The sequence below is a fragment of the Bos indicus genome, chromosome 15 (genome assembly GCF_029378745.1).
Source record: "Bos indicus isolate NIAB-ARS_2022 breed Sahiwal x Tharparkar chromosome 15, NIAB-ARS_B.indTharparkar_mat_pri_1.0, whole genome shotgun sequence".
In the NCBI taxonomy this organism is placed as follows: domain Eukaryota; kingdom Metazoa; phylum Chordata; class Mammalia; order Artiodactyla; family Bovidae; genus Bos; species Bos indicus.
This window is the reverse complement of record NC_091774.1, coordinates 53753865-53770934: the sequence shown is the minus strand read 5'-3', so window position 1 is coordinate 53770934 and position 17070 is coordinate 53753865. Positions and strand designations below refer to the sequence as shown.

The 17070-nt window shown below is 38.9% G+C and overlaps 1 protein-coding gene across 2 annotated transcripts in view; it reads right to left on the bottom strand.

Moving 5' to 3' along the window:
• Positions 1–17070, bottom strand: part of MRPL48 (mitochondrial ribosomal protein L48) — a 54965-nt gene that overhangs the window by 25280 nt on the left and 12615 nt on the right. For both annotated transcript variants that reach the window (XM_019975713.2, XM_070803875.1), the window contains exons 2-4: positions 16789–16841; positions 15728–15765; positions 4403–4491 (exon numbers count right to left, since the gene is read on the bottom strand). In XM_019975713.2, coding sequence (XP_019831272.2) covers positions 4403–4491; positions 15728–15765; positions 16789–16841 — 180 coding nt within the window. The remainder of the gene's footprint in view (positions 1–4402; positions 4492–15727; positions 15766–16788; positions 16842–17070) is intronic.

Genomic DNA, 17070 nt, shown 5'->3' with positions numbered 1-17070 from the left:
CTGCCACAGGTCAAGGTGGGTCTTGGATGATGAGCGGGAAAAAAGGAAGATACGCATGCACAGGGACAAGAGGCATGAGACGGCACGGACGTATGAGAAAATGCACCTGAAGCACAGGGTGAAAAATGGGAAACCACTGAGGAGGAGGCTGGGTCTGTGCCGAGACCTGGAATCCCATCCTTGCTATCATCCTCATGCTGCCACCCAGGGGAAAGCTTCGTTTTCACCCCTGCTGTCACTAACTCCTCAGAGAGGCATCAAGGACAGGATGGAGGGATGGGAGCGAACCAGGCCATGCAAGAGAGAGATCAAACCAGTATTGAAAAGGAAAGCTGAGTGAAGTAGATGTGCCTTTTCCTTCTCAAGGTTCAGGAGTCATAAGACTGAGCGTGGGACCTTTGGAAGGAGGAATGAAGAGATTATACTAGCAGAAAAGGGACAAGCGCTAGCCACTTTGTACATGAGAATTCACTCCTGTCTCAGGGCTGTAGGGTTCAATAGAGTAGAGGAGTCAGCCTGAGTCAGAGAAGAAAAAATGGAATTGTGGCTGTTTATTATTCTTTATAGGTTCTTACTTTAGGGAAAGAAAGGAGGCCAAAGATGCCTTCTAGCTTTTCCAGTCCAATTTACCAGGGGTACAAGAGAGAGGGACTTGGGACAGGGCCTCTGAGAGCTAGCAGATGAAAGTCTTCATTGTGCTGTCCCAAGCGTGAAGTAAGGAGTCTCGAGCAGCCTCCACCACTAGCCAGCACTATTGTGCTAGCCACCCTGGAACATGAATAGTATCCGGAGAAAAGCCTACAGCCCTAACAAAAGGGAGCATCACTCCTTTCAAGCAAGCAAGGTCAGCTGGAGACAGCTGTTTACAGACAGTGGGTCGTGTTTGCCAGTTCTGATTTACAAAACCTCGGGGCAGCTCCAATAACCACATTTAGGTTCAGTTCAATCAATGTTTATTGTCCTCTACTTGATGCCAGGCCCTGGGCTGGACACTGAGGATACAGAAGAAACATGAGACAAGGCCTCTACCCTAAGGATGCTCATTGTTTAGGCGTAGAAACAGTCATCAAAACAGGGTTAAAATAGAGCAGCAAGTCCTACAACAGAGGAAGCACAAGGAACCCCTTGTTCATGGTAGGAGAAGTAACCCAGTGCAGGGAATTGGAGGTTTCTCAAAGAGGGAGATTTGTTTTCCCCCTTCTTATCCTATATTCCTCAATGGGATTTAAAGGTTCAGGATGTATTACCCAAGAAGGAAAGTCTTGCAAGTAGACAGAACAGCATGTGAGAGGTCTCGAAACAGTATGATGATCCATGAGATGGGAAAGGAAGCTGGAGAGAAAGATGGGACAGATGGCATTAGATATGTCATTAAGCTTCCTTTTATAAAAAGCCAAGGAGTGGGTCAGAGCATGGTATACACAGAAAATTATCTATGAGAGAGGATCCCAAGAAGTTTAAAAAAGCAAAAAACTCACACCCAAACAAAACTAATTTTATTTCCTGCTAATTTATGTAAGACTTTTAGAAGGAGAATATTCCAAAATAAAACAACTCCAAGAACTTACTCTAAGGCGTCACAACTCAGAAAGGGTGTAAATCACTCCTTCTGAATTTTAAAAGCACTTTGTATCCTCCTTTTAGCACTTGTCACTTTCTGCTTGGGAGCATAGTTATTTGTGTCTTATCTCTAGTGGTTTATCAGCTCCCTGTGAGCATAAACCAGGTCTTGCTCTTTCATACTATAAAACTTTATTGCAACTCAGTCTGAATAGGCAAGGTACCCCCAACGGTACCTAGAATGTAATAGATCTTGGAAAAAGATGGCATGATGGAGTTACATGATATCAGAGCTAAGAGACTCTTGAAGATATTCTAATCCAGAGTTTCTCAAACTTTGTGAAGAATCTGACAAAAGCTATGGATTCTCTTCCCAGAAAAACTCATACATAGAAAACATTTTACATACAATGTCATGGCTAGCCATACCCAAAGAGGTATGGTTCAGTTCAGTTCAGTTCAGTTGCGTCCAACTCTTTGCGACCCCATGAATCAGCACACCAGGCCTCGCTGTCCATCACCAACTCCCGGAGTTCACTCAAATTCATGTCCATTGAGTTGGTGATGCCATCCAGCCATCTCATCCTCTGTCGTCCCCTTCTCCTCCTGCCGACCAATCCCCCCCAGCATCAGAGTCTTTCCCAATGAGTCAACTCTTCACATGAGGTGGCCAAAGTATTGGAGTTTGAGCTTTAGCATCAGTCCTTCCAATGAACACCCAGGACTGATCTTTAGGATGAACTGGTTGGTTAACTTGCCCCAAATCACAAAGCTAATAAGTAGCAGAACCAAGCCTAGAATACAAGTTTCCTGGTTCCCAATTCAGTACTCTTCGCATTACAAAGGAAAAAGTTTAGTAGGGTTGTTTCCTGCTGGGAGGGTGCCTAATACAAGCCTCAGGTGTGGCAATGTTTCTCTTAACAAAATTCCTTGATACAAGGATGATGCTCAGAAGAATGTGGCAAGTTTGTGGCTTCTGAGGTCCAAATGCAGTGGTCCTGGACCTCTGCTAAGGTGGGAAACAATGGGAGATGTGCAGGGTTTCATGGGACCATTGAACTAAGCCAAAGAACCAAAAATGACATTGAAATCTCCCCAAGTAAGAACAGCAAAATCTTCCTAACTATACTGTTTGTAGGTCAAAAAGCAACAGAGTGGAACAACAGACTAGTTCCAAATTGGGAAAAGAGTACATCAAGGCTATATATTGTCACCCTGCTTATTTAACTTATATGCAGAGTACATCACGTGAAATCCGGGCTGGATGAAGCACAAGCTGGAATCAAGATTTCTGGAAGAGATATCAAAAACCTCAGATATGCAAATGACACCACCCTTACGACAAAAAGTGAAGAGGAATTAAAGAGCATCTTGATGAAGGTGAAAGAGGAGAGTGAAAAAGCGTGTCTTTAAACTCAACATTCAGAAAACTAAGATCTCGGCATTCTGTCCCAGCACTTCATGGCAAATAGGTGGGGAAACAATGGAAACAGTGACAGACTTTATTTTCTTGGGCTCCAAGATCACTGCAGATGGCACCTGTAATCATGAAATTAAAAGACGCTTGCTCCTTGGGAAAAAAGCTATGACAAACCTAGACTACGTTAAAAAGCAGAGACATTACTTTGCCGACAAAGGACCATCTAGTCAAAGCTATGGTTTTTCCAGTAATCATGTATGGATGTGAGAGTTGGACCATAAAGAAGGCTGAGTGTGGAAGAGTTGATGCATTTGAACTATGGTGCTAGAGAAGACTCTTGAAAGTCCCTTGGACAGCAAGGGGATCAAACCAGTCAATCCTAAAGGAAATCCACCCTGAATATTCATCGGAAGGACTGATGCTAAAGCTGAAACTCCAATACTTTGGCCACCTGATGCGAAGAACTGACTCATTAGAAAAGACTGATGCTGGGAAAGATTGAAGGCAGAAGGATAAGGGGATGACAGAGGACGAGATGGTTGGATGGCCTCACCAACTCAATGGGCATGAGTTTGAGCAAGCTCCAGGAGATGGTGAAGGACAGAGAAGCCTGGTGTGCTGCAGTTCATGAGGTCACAAAGAGTCGGACATGACTGAGCAACTGAACAATACTGTTTACAGGAAGTGATAGAATCCTGACTCAAAGACAGACTGACTTTCAAGCCAACATTGTGTCCATCCCACCACAAAGTCCTCTTCAAATGCACAAAAATCTAACTACCACAGAAGCAATCCTGAAGCTGGAGCCAGAGCAATAGACTAAGTAATCCTAGAAATAACTCCCAGTTATCTGTGATAATGGATTCAAGAAACACACACATCTTTTAAATCTGCAAACACACAAGCGAAAAGAATCAGCCATTTGGCTGAAAATGTTAATCTACTTCTATATGCCACAAACCATTCATTCAACTAAACTAAATGTATCATTTTCATTGTGAGGTCCATATTGAATGAAATACTAAGATGGTATTTTCTTTAAGTGTCACAGATAATAAAACCAAATCATTTGCTTTTCCCTGTGATAATCTCACCTAGGGACAAGATTGGGAACTGGCAATAAACATCTCCACTCTGGATCATACACAAACTACATAACTGGAGAGAATTGAGGGACGACCCCCTATCCTTTCTGGCTCCAATATAATCCAATCTATGCACATCTGATCTTCTGGGTCTTTGCAAAAGCTACACACTGCCCTTTTCTAAAGGACCTCTAGGGACTTCCCTGGCCGTCCAATGGTTAAGACTGCACTTCCACTGCAGGGGGCACGGGTCCAATCCCTGGTTGAGGAACTAAGATCCCACATGCCTTGGCCAAAAGAATTTTAAAAATAAATAAAAGACCACTGCCCCCTTTACCTCTTCTGGCTTAACTAGGTGCTTGTATCTTCCAATGCCATGCGTGGGCTTTGACCTGTAGTGCCGACTGGTGGTCAACAGAATGCCACCTGAAAGAGAGAAAAAAGACAAACCTGTTTCAAAACTCCTCAGGGACAGACAGATCATACATGAGGAGATAAATTCTCCACTGCAAGATGGAATATCTGGGGACAGCAAGCCTCTCGTTGGTTTAAAGAACCAGAGTTATTTATTGATCCTGAGCTGACATTCAGTTTATCCCTTTTCTCTCTCCTTTTGGCCCCTGGACTATATCTAGTCTCCGCTTTGAGAAATTCTCTCTTCTTGGTGTAGGGGGAAAGAATACATTCTTATAGGACTCTCATTTTCTCTTGTCCCTCAACAGGCAATAATCCTTTTGAAGTTTTCCAGTGATGATTGTTCAGAGAGAGAGGCGGCAAAAATAACCAGCAGAAAGGACTACAAACTTGTTAAAACTATTCAATTTGCTTTATTTGTGTTGACATACAATGATCTCCAACAGGCTTCAAATGAATAACAATAAAAACTAAAAACATAAGGTACAGAACAGTGCATAGGTAAAAAATAGAATCGCTATATATTGATACTCTATATTAATACTTATATATTAATACATATTCATTGTAGTACAGCCAGAGATGTGTCACCCAAATCCCCTTCAAAGAAGGAGTTGCTTATATATACATATTCTCCTTTAATCCCCATTATTTTTATCTTCATTTACAAACAAAGAAACTGCAGCTCAAAAAGTAGGAATTGGAGAGAATGCCAAGGTAATCCGGGTTAGGACCCTGTGCTTCCACTGTAGTGGGCATAGGTTTGACCCCAGGTGGGCAAACTAAGATCCTGCATGCCATGCTGCAGCCAGAATAAATGAATAATAAAATTAAAAATAATAATCAAGTAATATAATAAATAATAATAATATACTAATAATATATTTTAAAAAGCAAGAATTGGCCAAGGTCATCCAGCAATTAAAAGGCAGAACTGCAATTTAAACCCAGGTCTATCTTACTAAACAGCCTGTGCTCAGATGTGTTATAACATCTGAATTTCTAGAATACAAAATCTAGCTAGACTTGATCATTCCCATATCTGATATCAGTTCCTTATTTTTACCCTTCACTGGAACCAGCTCTGTTATGTCTGCGTATCTCTCTTGCTCACTCCCCACCTTCTGGAAAAGTACTGGTCCTAGGTTCTGCTCCCTTTCCTCCTAGTTCCTGTGGTCCTGCCCTCATCTCCCCAAAGCCACCACTTTGTGGGGTGCTAAATACAAAATGGTGTGGAAAAGTTTAATGACATCTAGTAAAATGTTTCTTAAGTTTCTCTTTTCTAAAATGTGCTTCCAAGTAGTCTGCTTTGTGTCAGGCCAATCAAGAGTCATGGCCTCAACTATGGAGAACAGTACAGAGGTTCCTTTAAAAACTAAAAATAGAGCTACCATATGATCCAGCAATCCCACTCCTGTGCACACATCTGGAGAAAAACATGGTTGAAAGGATACATGGACCCCAGTGTTCATTGCGGCACTACTTACAATAGCCAGGACATGGAAGAAGCCTAAATTGTCCATCAACAGAGGAATGGATAAGGAACATGTGGTACATACATACAATGGATTACTGAGCCATAAGAAGAATGGAATAATGTCACTTGCAGCAATAGTGGACCAAAGAGATTGTCATACTGAGTGAAAGAAAGTCAGAAAGAGAAAAACAAATATATATCACTTATATGTGGAATCTAAAAAAAAAGTACAAATGAACTTATATACAAAACAGAAATAGACTTACAGATGTAGAAAAACTTATGGTTACTAGGAGGCAAGAGTGAGGAGAGGTAAACTGTCAGACTGGGATTGACATACACACACTACTACATATAATATAGATAACTAATAAGGACCTACTACATAGCACACGGAACTCTACTCAGTATGGGAAAAGAATCTGAAAAGGAGTGGATATATGTGCATATATAACTGATTCACTTTGCTGTACATCTGAAACTAATACAACATTGTAAATCAACTATACTCCAATAAAAAGTTAAAAAAAAAGAGTCATGGCTTCAGAAACCTTCCCTGCATTCACAATCCAGAATATTTCATCAAGACAACCTTAGGATATCATGGATCCCTTCCATGATATGCATTAGCCTGCATTTACAATTACATGCCAACAACTGTACAGATACTGGGACAGTTACAAAGATGACTATAATATACTACTTTTCCTTGAGACACTCAGTATGTACTGGTGAAGGATAATGGGGAAGCAGATAACTACTTTATGGTGTACAAAATACTTTAATGGAGATAAAAGCAAGGAACCTAGATGAAAGAACAACTACCTCTGTCTGGGGCATGAGGCGGGGGCGAGGGAGTGAAGGAGGGTACAGGGGAAGGGTTCAGAGAAGTAACAGCTGCATTCTTGAAAGAGAAATAAGAGTTTACCATGCAAGGAAGAAGGAAATGTTTTTGGCAGAGATTTCCAAATAACTGAGGTATCTTTTGGTCATGATCCCAACTGACTCTCTGAGCCTTCGGGTTCCAGACTCTGCAACCGAGGGTACCACCTGAAGAGCTAATATGCAAAACCCCTTGATGGGTACACAATCATACTCAGACCACAGCTTTGAAAATGAATTCATCCACCAAGATTTTATTATGACTTTAATACATGACCTTCTAAAAAGTACTGAACTCCCCAAAGCATGTTTATTCATTCAACAAATATTTATTACTACCCAACAGAGTAGCCAGCAACAATTATACCCTCTCAACCATGTGACTTGCACATACCAAGAGTTATGCAGTGTACAAACCACCCACTATCCATGGAAGGCCTGGTTGGTACTACCCTAGATGCTGGAGCTCTAACAATGGACAAACACAAAGCCCCTGCAATACAGAACCTATGATCTGTTGGTGAGACTAATATCAACGCTGGGTGAAAAGGGCTCTCTATGATAAGAGCCATATACATGGGATAGGCATTAAGACTGGACTTGTGGTGTCAGGAAATGATTCTTAGAGCAGGAGACTTTTAAGTAAAACCTGACAGGCGGCTTGGAGTTAGTGAGGTGAGAACACAGTATGGGGAGAGGAAGAGTCAGAGAGAGAATTTCAAGGCAGAGTATGAGGAGAAAGGCGGCAAGAGACGAGCTTACAGAAACAAGCAAAACTTAGGAACAGCTTAATTATTCAGTACTTATGATGTACCAGACACTGGGCAAAGAGGTAGAGATATAACAGGGACATGACCAACAAAACTCTGCGTATAGAGCTTATAGTCTAGTAGGAGGAGGGAATAGTCACACAAAAAATATGAAATTACAAATTGTGAAGAATGATAAAAAGAGCTATGGCAATTCAATCGGTGGATCTATTTTAGACTGAAATATCAGGAAAGGCCTCTCTAAAATAGAATGACCTGTGAACTGAAACTAGATGTCAGAGGAAAATAATAATAGTGGTTATCCCCAGGGAGAAGTGGCTAGAAGGCAGGAGAGAGAGATTTACTGCTGACTTTATACTCTTGAATCTTTAAAAAAAAATTTTTGTGTACATGCATTATCTACTCAAAAAAATAAAGTAATAGAGACCCAAAAGACAGATATGGAGTTTATTAGGTAAAAGATAGAGTGAATGTTCCAGGCAGAGGGAATAGCATGTGCAAAGGCCTCAGTAGGTGACACAGATCAGCATATTCAATGAACTAAAAAGGCTGTCCATGTGGCTGAAGCAAAGCAGGAGGGACTGCATGCACCAGAGATTAGGGTGGTAGGTTGGAACCCACCACTTTGGGCCTTGTGAAGGGTTTGGATTTCATGCTGAACATCAAAGAAATTATATGCCTAATGTGTTTTTAAAAGATCACTTTGGTTGTTGTGGGGGGAAGGTGAGTGTGAACGGAAGTTCAAGCAAAGATTCAAGTAATAGCCTTGGCTGAGTTGTTAGTCTTCCTGTATCCACACCCCCATCTCTATTCCATCCTCTAAAGGTGACAAATGAATCCTTCTAAAACACAAACCGAATCATGTTATTTTCTTTCATTAATTCAACCATTTATCCATTGCACACACACAATTTTTAAAAAGGTCTTTGGTGTATTTCAAAATGTTTGATGATTTTCCACTGTCTGAAGTTCGTATTCCTTAGGCAAGCTTTCAAGAACCTTAATTTTGTAATTTAGTTCCAACCACTTCATGTCTTCACTCTCCATCCTCCAGGCCTTTAGAACTTTGCTTCTCAGCCACAGAGCTACACTTAGCATTCTGTATAAACCATGAAGCTCTCCTGCCTCTGCGCTGTGCCAGGCTGTCCCCCGTGCTGGGACTGCACCTCTCTGGTGATATCCTTCATCGCCTCCAAGGCCAGCTTAAATGTCATCATCTCTGTGCTTCCCTAAACATACAAACGTCATCAAGAGTTTACTTTATGGTTACAGTTCTCCCATGACTCCATTGTATAGTAAAATATTTGATGTAAATTAAAAAACAACAACAACCCAGGTGCTAGTCACCATCTTTAAGTACATAGAAACTCAATCACCCACCACTGGTTTTAAATAACAGAACCAAAAGTGATCTTTGAGATGATGACACATCTTAGGTAAAAATGCCACAAATGCTTGCCTCAGCTTCTCATCTACTGTAACTCCTTGGCAAGGAGGCATTTGCAAATTCAGTTTGGGGCAATTCCTATAATTAGAGCAGCTGGTTAATTAAGAAGTTAGTTCAAACTACCGTTAAATTAACCATTTTCTCTCTTAAATGAACGGTTTTGGTCAAATTACCAATGGTTAAACTGCTTAATTAGCCAGTTGTTTTAATTATAAAATGCACAAGTTTGAAAGCGTCTGATTTCCATTAAGTTCAACTGAATTTTTTCCCCCTGCTTGTGTCATTAAGCTGGTTTCCTGCTGTCATATTAACACTGCAGCCTCCTGAGAGAAAAGGCAACTCTTTTCATTGAAGAAGACACAAAACCCCAGGACTTCAAAAGGAGGCTTTGAAAATCTTTCAATTGGTACAATTATAGAATGTAATCATGTATTCAGTTTTCCCGCAACATGTCCCTTCCCTTTATATATGCCAGCGTCAACTGTCCTTCAATGTCCTTGTTTACTAAACTGGGAACTAAACTCATCAATCCAGGATGAGGATAAACAACTTCATTTTAATTATTTCTCCTTCAAGATTGGAACAAGAATTTTTAAAGCAGGGCTACACAAGAGAGAAAGAGGGAAAAACTGGGGTAACCCCAGCCAAGAATCTAATTACAGGATATTTTTTTCCATTCAATAGACCACAAGTCCCTGAAGGGCAGATACAACCCCCAGCGCCTGGCAAATAGTGTGTGTTCAATAAATGTTGGGGTGCTTTTGTTTGCTTGTTTTGAAATTCTAGAGATATTTTAACAAGGCAATCTGCAATGATTTGGCTCTGGCAGCTACCCACTTTTTTCAAAATCTCTTTTCAAACTTCTTTCAGTTTTTCTAATTACACTGTTCTACTTGGACTTGAATGTACCATGCTTTGCTGACTCCACCTTTTTGCTCATGCTATAATAAGAGGAGTCTGAGTTCCCTTCATTTAACCTCCTTATATATTTACCTCTCTGTGTACATTTAAATCAGTTAAAAAAAAAAAGATGGTCACTACAATCAGGCTTTTCCCTTGGAGAGAGCAGCTGGGATGGTAGCCAGGACCCACGAAGTATGATGGGTAAAGGTAGGAAAGAGACACTGCTTCCTCCTCATTTTTTCTGAACACCATTATAATTCAATTTTAAAATGTCTGACTTTATAGAAATGTCAAAGACCCGTGAAAAATGCCAACAAAGCTGTGTCCTTTCAAAGAGAATTACCTTGGCATGCAAGGTAAGTTACCCTGGACCTGGGAGCCTTCTAGGCACTGAGATTCCACAATTGAAATGGGCAAAGGAAAGGATCAATGGCCTTGAAAATAATGTTTGTAAATGTTTGAAAATATGTTCAACCAACTAGTAATCAAAGACATGCAAATTACAAATAAAAGGGATGGCATTTTTAAACTTATTGATATCAGTAAATGTAAAAAAACAACACTCAATATTGATGAGTATATAAACAGGGATTCTAAAATACAAAAAAACCCCTACAAAATGGTGCAATCTTTCTGAAGAGCAATTTGGTAATACACATCAATAGCTGTAAAAACGTGCATTTTCAAGGACTTCCTTGGCAGTCTAGTGGTTAAGACTCCAAGCTTCCAATGCAAGGGGCTCAGATCGGATCCTTGGTTGTGGGGGAATTAAGATTCCAAGCACAACCAAAAAAAAACCAAACCTAAAAATGTGTACTTCCTTTAGCCCAACAATTAGAGTTTTAGAAATATATATCCTATGTAAATAATCACACAAGGGCACAAATACTAATGTGCAAGCATGTTTATCATAGAACTGTTTACATTTCAAAATTTTGGAGACAACTTAAAATTTCTCCAAATAGAAAGCTAAGTAAACTGCTATTGTCCATCTTTCTTTTCAAAAGGAGCTTTTTCTCAATTGGACTTTTTTCAATAGCATTTAACATGCCCCCATTTGATCTAGCTTTAAAATCAAGAATAAAACAAAAAGTTACCTCAGAATTAGGTAGCTATCAGATACTAAAATACATTACAAAACTATAGTAACCAATAGTATTAAAACAACTTGGTACTGCTATCAAATATACAGATAGATCCATAAAACAACACAAAGTTAAAATACAGTAGGTTCTACATCTATATGGAAACTTAGTATATGATAAGGTAACATCCTCAAATGTATGGGGAAAATGTTAGATGTTTCAATAACTGTTAAAATAACTGGCTGCCCATTTAGAGGGGAGAAAACTGCATTCACACCAGATGGACCACATGTTAAAAAAAGACAAAAACAGAAAATAAATGAAGGATTTTTAAAAATAATCTTGAGGAAGGGAGTAGAGATCTTTCTAAGCATGAAGCAAAATCTAGAAATCAAAGATTAATGAACTGAGCTACACAAAAATTTTAAACTTCAATTCAGCAAAAAGGAAAAAAACAAAAGTCAAGGGATAAATGACTAGAAATAACACAAAGCATTTATGGTAGGAAAATGCTTATTTCCTTACTATATGAAAACTATATAAAAGTTCTTACAGATCAAAAATGAAAAAGCATACAATTCAAAAGAAAAATGGGCAAAAAATATAAACAGGCAGTTCACAAGAAAAGAAATACAAAGGGCCAAAAAAAAAAAAAGAAAAGATAACAAACTTTCTTAAGAAATGCAAATTAAAATCAGACATTATTTTCACCAGCAAAAAAGTAAGATGTTTTGTAAAACCCAGTTTTGGGCCAGAAAATAGAAATGTAAATTAATACAACTTCTCTGAAGGGCAATCTGACAATACTTACCAAAATTTTCAACTCACAACTCATTGACTCAGCAATTTCAATTCCAGGAATTTATCTTACAAATGTACAGGAACAACTTTACAAAGATGCATAAAAATGGCTGCTGCAGCATTTTTGAAATAACAAAACCTGAAAACAACCTAAGTATCCAGCATTAAGATATAGTAATATACATACATAACATATATGTTCATATACCATATAACTTTCCTGAAAAATATACAAGAAACTGCCATCAACGCATACCACTGAGGAGTAAGATCTGGAAATAGGAGTAAGACCTGGAAACAAAAGCTTTCATCGTATACCTTTTAGTACAATTTCTATTTATTTTTAATATCTGCATGCTTTTGTAATTTTCAACAGTTGATAATTTTAATTTATTTTAAAAACCTTCCTCAGAATACACATCAGTTCAAAATGAACTTATTATCTGGTTATGGGATAAGGGATGAGTCCAAGACTAGGGGACATACCGGTCTTGAACATAATCCTTATTTTTTAATATACAAGAAAAAATAAAACAATGAAAGTCTAACAAAATGTGCAGTGCTTAGTCGCTTATCATATCTGACTCTTTGCGACCCCATGGACTGTAGCCTGCCAGGCTCCTCTGTCCATGGGGATTCTACAGGCAAGAACACTGGAGTGGGTTGCCACGCCCTATTCCAAGGGATCTTCCCAACCTAGGGATCAAACCCAGGTCTCCAGCATTGAAGCCAGATTCTTTACCATGTGAGCCACCAGGGAAGCCCACAAACAAAATGTGAATAATTGCCAAATATGGGCTCACTGACATATTATCTTTTCACTTTTCTATAATTTTTGTATCTTTCAGAATTAAGTGTCATTAAGAGAAACATAACCATTAAAAATAGTCTTTCCAGACCTCCCTGGTGGGCAGTGTATAACAATTCACCCATGGATGCAGGAGACATGGGTTCTATCTCTGGTCCGGGAAGATTCCACATACTGTGGAGCAACTAAGCCCCTGCAATACAACTACTGAGCCCCACTCTAGAGCCCTCAGGCCACAACTACTAATCCCGCAGGCTGCAACTACTGAAGCCCAAGCACCTAGAGCCTGTGCTCCACAACAGAAGTCACTGCAACGAGAAGCCCGCGCACCACAACAAAGAGTAGCCCCTACTCACTGAAACATTAGAAAGCCCACACAAAGCAACAAAGACCCAGTGCAGCCAAAAATAAACAAATATATATAAAATTATTATTTGTTAAATCTTTCCTTAACCCCACATCCCTCTCCAGCTCCTGCCAGTTCTCTCTCCTTCCATTCAAAAACAAACTTCTTAAATATATTGTCTGTAACAGCTTTCTCTAACTCCTGAATTCCCATTCACTTGTCAACTGACCTCACCATACCTACACAGATACTACTCTCCCTAAGGTCACTTCTATGCTGTTAAAACCAAGGGATATCAATTAGTCTATATCTTTTGCAAGCCCCTCTCAGCAGCACACAACTGAAACTGGGTAACCACCCTGTCCTTCTTAAAGCACGATCATTTTGGTTGCCATGAAACTATACCATCCTGGTTTTCTCCTACCATGCTGGCCTCCCTTTTCAAGCTCATTAGCCATCTCTTTCACCCTCTACCCAATTGTTTAATGTTGGAGCTCCTCAGGGCCTGATCCTTGGGCCTCTTCTCTACTTGTGTTCCCTGGATAGTCTAATTCATTATCAAGAAAAATCAACAGTATGATGACTTTCAAATTCAGTTTCAACCCAGACCTATATTTTGAGCTCAAGATCAGTGTCTCCAGTGGACTACTTAGCATATTTTCCTCATAAGCACTCCAACTTAACATATTCAAACACCAGACTCAGATTCTTACCCTACAAATTGTTCCATTTAAGGCAGTATATTCAAAACAAGTATGTAGAATATTTATTATAGTGGAAACATATTCACCATAGATTAAGTGAGGAAAAAAAGCAGATTATGAAGCGTTATATATAATTTGTTCCCATTACTGCAAGACAAAAAAAAAAAACATATATACACACAGAGACAGAGACAGAAAGAGAAAGAGAAAAGGCTAGAAGAAGACCTGGTAGGATATACACCAAAATGTTAAGCAATAATTTCTGGAGGATAGGCTAGGATTACAAGTGATGTTTATTTTCTTCATTTCCTTCAGTTTCTTGGCATGTGTGTGTGTGTATAGTATTTATTTTCCATATTCTCTAAAATGCATGCTTTTCACTTTTATGATCAGATTTTCTTAGCTCTTTTTTCCTTTCCTGATAGGATGTAATACAAAATTCAGAGCATCAATTATTATTAAGTTTTCTTGCTAAAACTATTTAACTTAAATCTAGTAAAAATTTTAGATCTAACTTCCAGTTTGCAGGAAGGGGACAGAAGAACATGTCATAAAATACCACAAGAAAATAATCAGACAAATTAAAAACCAAGGACATTCTATAAGTCAAACAGTCTAGCCTAATCACAAAGCATCTGCTGCAGAAATAAAACAGTGAAAGAACTGTTCTATATTAAAGGTGACATTATAGCAAAATGCAAAGCATGACCCTTCTTTGGGCTCTTGGTTATAAACAATCTCATAAAAGACTTTTGGGGGACACCCAAGGAAGTAGATAGAGTATTAGATGACACTGAGGCATATTATTATTAATTTTCTTCAAGGAGATAATGCTATTGTGGTTCTTTAATAGAATGGAAAGAATATCCTTGTTTCTAGAAATGGATGCTTAAGTATTAGGAGTGAAACATCATAACATCTGATCAAGAAAGCTGAACCTGACAAAATGTTAACAACAGTTGAATTTAAGTGATGGGTCTAGAAGTGTTCATTATATTATTCTTGGGGAAAAAAATTATTTCTTACAACACTGTAAGTTTTCAAATGGCAAGGATCATATCATCTTAATTTTGTATCCCCAGCACCTAAAATGCAGCCTAGTCCAATAAATATGTGTTGAGAGAATGAATAAATAAAAAGAAGCACATATTTTGAGAGGTTGGGCTTTAGGTCTGGTGGAAGTGGTGATTCTCTACACATAGCTGCCATTGTCTGAAATAATTAACAGATATAAAACTTACGTCATGCATGGCACGTAATAAGCCATCAGTAAATGTTAGTTCCCTTCCTTACTCCCATTCTTTTATTTCTGATACTTTTTTTATGGCCACACCATGTGGCTTGTAGGATCTAATAAAGTTCCCCAACTAGGTATCGAAACCATGCTCCCTACAGTCGAAGTGAAGATTCCTAACCACCGGACCACCAGGGAATTCCCTGTTTCTGATACTCTTTAGTCATATAACAGATGTCATTATCTAATGGCTGCTTTGAAATCTGTCACATAATAAAGTAAAAATGGCAAGCAATAGGATTGAAACATTGAAATTCACTGAGTTAACCAGATTAAATGGATTTATTTTGGATAAAATCCTGTAGAAAAAGCCTTAGCCTGGTAGATAATGGACATGAAAGACAGGTCTGGAATAGTAGCAAAAATAATAATAACAATAGTGAACATTTTTGAGCACTTTATATGTTTTACCTCACTGAATCTTCAAATAATTCACTGTAGTTTGTACTATAAATTCCCCTCATTTTTTAAAGTGAGAAAACCAAGTCATAGAAAAGTAGTTAAAGGTCACAGAACAGTATGTGTTAGAGCTGGAATCTAAACCTACTACAGAACTCTTGCTCTTAACCCACAATTTATGTTCTTGCCCATTGTCCAATTCCATGTGAGGGGTAGGACTTGGTCTCAGCCAATCTTCCCAAAGATATATTTGGCAACTTTTCAGACAAAATTATACTAGTGCTAGAGGGTCACTTAAATCAACTAGACCACATCAGGAAATAACTGCTTACCTGCAGAATAGACAGGATTCTCTCCTGAAGTTCTGAACCTAAAAAGAGGGAGAAGGCATGTTCAGTACAGTTAGATATGCACATTTTATTTGCACAGCTACCAAAACTTGTATGCTCCTCATTACAGATATGTCAATACTACACGTTTCCTTATTCTATCCTTCTCTTCTTTCCATAAATATTATTAAGTACTTACTATGGGTCAGACAATGTGTTAGGTCCTGAAGATGCAAAAGCAAGTAAAATATCTCTATCTATGGTCTAGTTGGAAGAGAGATGAGTAAACAGATGTGAGCCACAATATAGTCCTGGTACAGAGCAAAAACACATACAAGATTTAGTGGAATACACAGGAAAGTATGACGATTTCTACCAGGGGATGAAACTACTGGAGCTGAGTTTTTAAAAACAAAGAACTACTCTTAATTGTTTAGCCTTACAGAAAAAGCATTCTAGGCAGAGATATGAAAGTACTATGTCTGGGGAACAGCAAGCAGGTGGGTGTGAGTGGCACTTCAGCAGCAGGGAAGGGGGCAGGGCAAAAGAGGCAACCAGGGACCAGGTTATACCAGGTTATGAAGACCTCATAACCTGCGGTGAGCAGTTTGGTCTTTGCTCTGTGAAGGCAGTGGGAAGCTCCTGGTAGAGTTTAATCACAAAAGTGATGTGATCAGGTTTAAGTTTTGGAAAGTTAACTCTGGTGAGTAATGAATGAGAAGAAGTGAAACTGAGACAAGAGAAACTACCAGTAAAGTGGTTCTTACAATAGCCTTGTGTTATTAGAACATATTTCATAAGTAAGGCTGATGGGATTTGTCCAGGAATTAGATGTAGAGTAAAAGAAACAATAGTATCAACCATGACTCCAAAGATTCTGTCCTGTGCAACTAGATAATTGGAGTTGTCATTTACCGAGAATGGGGAAGGAGTAAGATAGCAGGTGAGTTAATGCTTGAGATGCTTAAGAAACATGTAAGGGGAGATCATGAAAGAAGAATGCTGTGTGAACATTCTAGATGCAAATATTAGCTATATTTAATTACTATTATTAATATCCTTACCTCAAGAGGGAAAAGGCTTGCTTAAAAATGGTATCATTCTTCAGACACAGCACCTATAGCAAAACAGCCACATTAGATCAACCATAAGCATTCACAGACCTCCAAGTACCTCTTCACCAAGAGGCTAGAAACCCACAGTACACAAACCAAAACAAAACCCAAGTCTCTTGTCTAGCAAAGAAGCTTCCCTACAGTTAATACCAAACATGCAGGCAAACCAAGGCCATGTTCTTTCCTATTTCACCCACTACAGAAAATGCTGGAAAAATAGAAGCCCCCCTT